The 4,187-nt window shown below is 42.6% G+C and overlaps 1 protein-coding gene across 1 annotated transcript; it reads left to right on the top strand.

The window, feature by feature from the left end:
* The first annotated feature begins 317 nt into the window (after window positions 1-317).
* LOC145460251 (uncharacterized) lies at window positions 318-1,748 on the top strand. Its single transcript, XM_081444998.1, has one exon. It carries the CDS (start codon window positions 395-397, stop codon window positions 1,610-1,612), a length of 1,218 nt encoding a protein of 405 aa, XP_081301124.1. The 5' UTR covers window positions 318-394; the 3' UTR covers window positions 1,613-1,748.
* The last annotated feature ends 2,439 nt before the right edge of the window (window positions 1,749-4,187 follow it).

The raw sequence follows: 4,187 nt of genomic DNA, 5'->3' as shown, positions 1-4,187 counted from the left end.
CGATCGTCTCGTGATGTGAAACAGGTATTTACGGGGATGACAGTGCGTTCTAAAAATACAAACAAATCAACCGCAGGAGTATTTGTTAATGTACTCTGATGAAGCAGACTGAGAAAGGCTTCTCTTTCCTTGAAACACTCAACTAATTCTCGTGTTATATCTCTTACCTGTTTAAGGCCCTATCCGCACTAGCGGACAAAACTGGAATTGTCTCGTCAAAATCGAAGGACAAATTTTGTCGTGACAAATTTTTGTCTTGTCTGCGGTGTCCGCATTCAAATTTTCAAAGCGGGCAAATTCTGTCAACACCTTAATATAGCACTGATTATATTTCACTATATAATTTATTCTATTTTGTCGCGCGCGCCAAAACATCGAACATTTTGGCGGGATAATGGAACATACTCAAATTCTCACACTTGTGGCATGTTTCGTGCTTCTAAATCTTGCCCAGATCGCAGAAGAAACGCTGCTTATGGTGTGCTCGTTATTAAGGCATCAATTTCTTCGAAACCAAGCTGCCGTTTTAACGGTTGAACACTGTAGAAGACAGAGACGCCGGGCACGTCGACGCAACCCGTACTTTTGGAAACTTCCAAGACCAAACCAGTCTTGGTTCGAGATCCACTACAATGACCGAAGAATTCCCGAAGAGTATTTCAGAAAACAACTGCGAATGAATCGTCGTACCTTCGATATGTTGTTGAATGTCTTGCGACCTGCCGTAATACGCGAAAATACAAGATTGCGTGACTGCATCGCGCCAGAAAAAGTACTCGCACTTGGTTTGTATCGTCTGGCGCACGGGAACAGTTATAAAAGTATTGGGCCAAATTTCAATGTTGGAAGATCGACTGTTCTAGAAGCAGTCCAAGACGTTGTGGAGGCCCTTTTCAACCTGAGGAATGTGTACATAAAATTCCCCATTACAGAGGCGGAAACCCGGGTTTGCATAGAGACATTTGAAGATGTTTCTGATCTCCCAAACATTGTTGGTGCAATAGACGGATCTCACATAAGAATAGCTGCCCCTCCAGACAGTGCTGTTGACTATTTCAGTCGCTATCAACAACATGACTTTATTGTTCAAGCTATTGTCGATGGTAAAAAACGCTTTCTTGACTTCGCGTCGGGCTTTCCGGGAAGTATGTATGATGCCAGAGTTCTGCGGAATAGTACAATATTTGATCTCGCAGAGAACGATCAGATTCTTACTGGTCCAGCCGTGAGAATCGGGGCTAATGAGATCAAACCCTATCTAATTGGAGACAGTACATACCCTCTAGCTTCTTGGCTCCAAAAGCCATTTCCCGAAGCAACAAGAGATCCGGAGGAAATAGCTTTTAATAAAGCTTTGTCCGCTGCTAGAGTAGCAGTAGAGTGCGCTTTTGGCATGTTGAAAAATCGTTGGCGAATACTAGGGAAACGGCTAGACAGCAGGATTTTATTTGCAAACAAAATTGCTATTGCTTGTGCTGTCCTTCGCAACTTCTGTCTATTAAATCAAGACGACTGGAATGACGATGACAATGACGACTCTCGAGATCAAGGTCACGACAACAACGGGGACTCAGAATGTTTCTTTGTCCCACGCTCGTGTCATGTTGATTAATTCACCTTCACAAACGACGATGATGTTATAAGGGACGGAGATGACGTCCGAAGTGTGTTAAGAGAATACATTGCTAATGCATAACTGAATCAAAACATTTTAATCAAAATTCTTTTTCCCACTGTAATCACCCGAATAAAAGCATTGAATCCAATTTAGTACAATATTAAAGAACTACAAAAACTAGATATATCACCAAGGCTCAAGTTAAGATTCCTTGCCGAAATGTTACACTCATAAGTGATCCATATTTTGTTTCTGTTACGCTTGGGACTCACGTCACAATTAACTTCATTTCAGTTAACAAAATCAAATTAAATCACGTTGTTTATAATCAGTCATTTCCTCAAAAATGATTTTATAGCACGGTAAATATAATGAAATGATACTTGTGATTATGAACAATAACAAAAATATAACAAACTACGACCGTCCTTTTTCATAATACTTATCAGTTGTTTTTCCAATAAATTGTTTAACTCTAAAGTCGCCTATTTTTTATCTTTTATGGCTTCTACAAGAGAGCCCATGAAGGATGCCACCATTTCTAGCTGCTTGCTCTGGTTTTGCTGCAAGCCTTGCATAATTTTCGTTAGCTTTTCGCCCTGCTTTTCAATCGATTCGATGCTCCTCTTGAGCGAAATTGCCTTTTCATCTTCTCCATCTTTGGGTACTTTTCTCTTCGTTGCTCTCTTCCGCTCTTTTCTGGCTCTGCTGGGGCGGTTTGCGGCGTTGGATGATTCAGCACTACTTGTTCCACTTGTCCCACTGGTGCTTGGCTGTGGGCTTGGAGTCCCAGAACTACTACCAGGTGCAACGGAGTCGTTGGTGCTTGGGGAAGGCGGAATCGGGATCGGAGAATCGATGCGTGCCCCTGCTTCAACCACGTGCTTAAGGGTTACAACATCTCTTGTCCCAAGAACACGATCAATTTTGTCATAGAAGACACTTTTTTAAATTGGCCTCCACTCTGAGTTTTGTTCCAGGTTTTTGCATCCTTATATCTATCGATAAGGTATTTGATTTTCCTCTGGCATTTTTCTACTGTCTTTTTCGTTCCAAAATTGATCTCCATCTCTTCACATATCTCTTGCCACACTTTCCTCGCGTCTTTGCTTTCTAGACGGTCGTGCTTTTCGGCACACAGATCAACCAGGAAACTCTGTTCTTCGTTGGTCCATTTGTCGTAACTCGATTGCCCTTTTCCTTTGTTTTGCGAAGGAGCTTGTGGTTCTTGTTGCGGCGCTTGTAGGACCACTTCTGCTTCGTCGGATTGACACTGGCGTGACGACTGGAAAATCACGCCATTGCTGTAGCTTGGCCCAGCTGCATGAAAATTGTGAAATTGATCGTCGTATGGTGGAACGTTCCAGCGTCCTACAGAGATTGTATGCTCATAGGGCAGACCGGCATGGTTTGCCATTGGATTTAAATTCCAATTGCCGTGATTCATCTTTACACGTTCACTGTGAAAGCCCAAACATCCAGTTTTCAGCGTAAATAAATGCAATTATTACCTCAGACGGTAAATTGAACTCAGTTCAATTACCAGGCAGGTCGTAATAGCTTTTATGACGAATGATTGACAAATTTAACACAATTTTGTTTATATTGTCGATTTTGTCGAAGTTTTACCCGGGACAAATTTTGTCGGCGGTGCGTTTGAAGATTTGTCCGCTTCGGACAAAATTTGTCAGGTCGCGACAAACCGTCCGCACTTGTAAAGCGTTGGTGATGACAGAAAATTTGTCTAAATAAACAACTTTTTTGCTAGTGCGGATAGGCCCTAAGAGATACAAGGGTAAAATATTCATTCACAATGAACGCAATGAAATATGTAATCAATGTGGTGGGATTGGATGTAAATCCAAGACCATCCGAACGGACGTTCTGTCAAACGTTGAAACGTGTCTTGTAAAACTTGCCATTGGGTGGGAAATGCCTGTAACAGTAAATTTCTCATGCCTAATTGATCTCGTGGATTCTTGAAGGCTATGACATAGTGGGCGTTTCTGGAAATACTCTTGGCATATTTCCCCGGCGGAAACATGTCTTGGCACAAGTAGAGCACGGTGACGTTCTGATGGTGAGAATGTTTGGTGAACAGATCCAACACTCGTTTATCGTTCCCTCCTTCAGCCATTAGATCGTCCAACACGAGTCATCCGCCTCTAGGAAACCACGTTTTCAGTTGATCTGTGTCGGGAATGCCTTCGTGAAACTTGACCCCCTGTTCTTTCATGGGCTGAAACCCGTCTTGCCACACTCCGTAACAATAATGTATTTGGGAGGGTGGGGTATGAAACAAATCGAGGTTGTTCAGTAAACGTTTGGTGGTAAACACAGTTTTGCCACACCCTGAAGGACCGACCACCAACAGACTGGAAGGAGTGTAAAATCGAAAAGACTTGCGTCGTTCCATGAGTCCAAATGACCAAACGCGCATGGGCATGCTACTTTTGATACCGCATGGAAAGGAAAAATTCCACCCAACGGGGAATGGAGTCCTGATCTCTCGAGTGACAGTCGAGAATACTAACCATTGTACTACAAAATCATCACACGGAAAATGAAC

This window comes from Orbicella franksi, chromosome 11 (genome assembly GCF_964199315.1).
Source record: "Orbicella franksi chromosome 11, jaOrbFran1.1, whole genome shotgun sequence".
Classification (NCBI taxonomy): Eukaryota; Metazoa; Cnidaria; class Anthozoa; order Scleractinia; family Merulinidae; genus Orbicella; species Orbicella franksi.
Note: the sequence above shows the minus strand (reverse complement) of the source record. Positions and strands in the feature narration are given on the sequence as shown.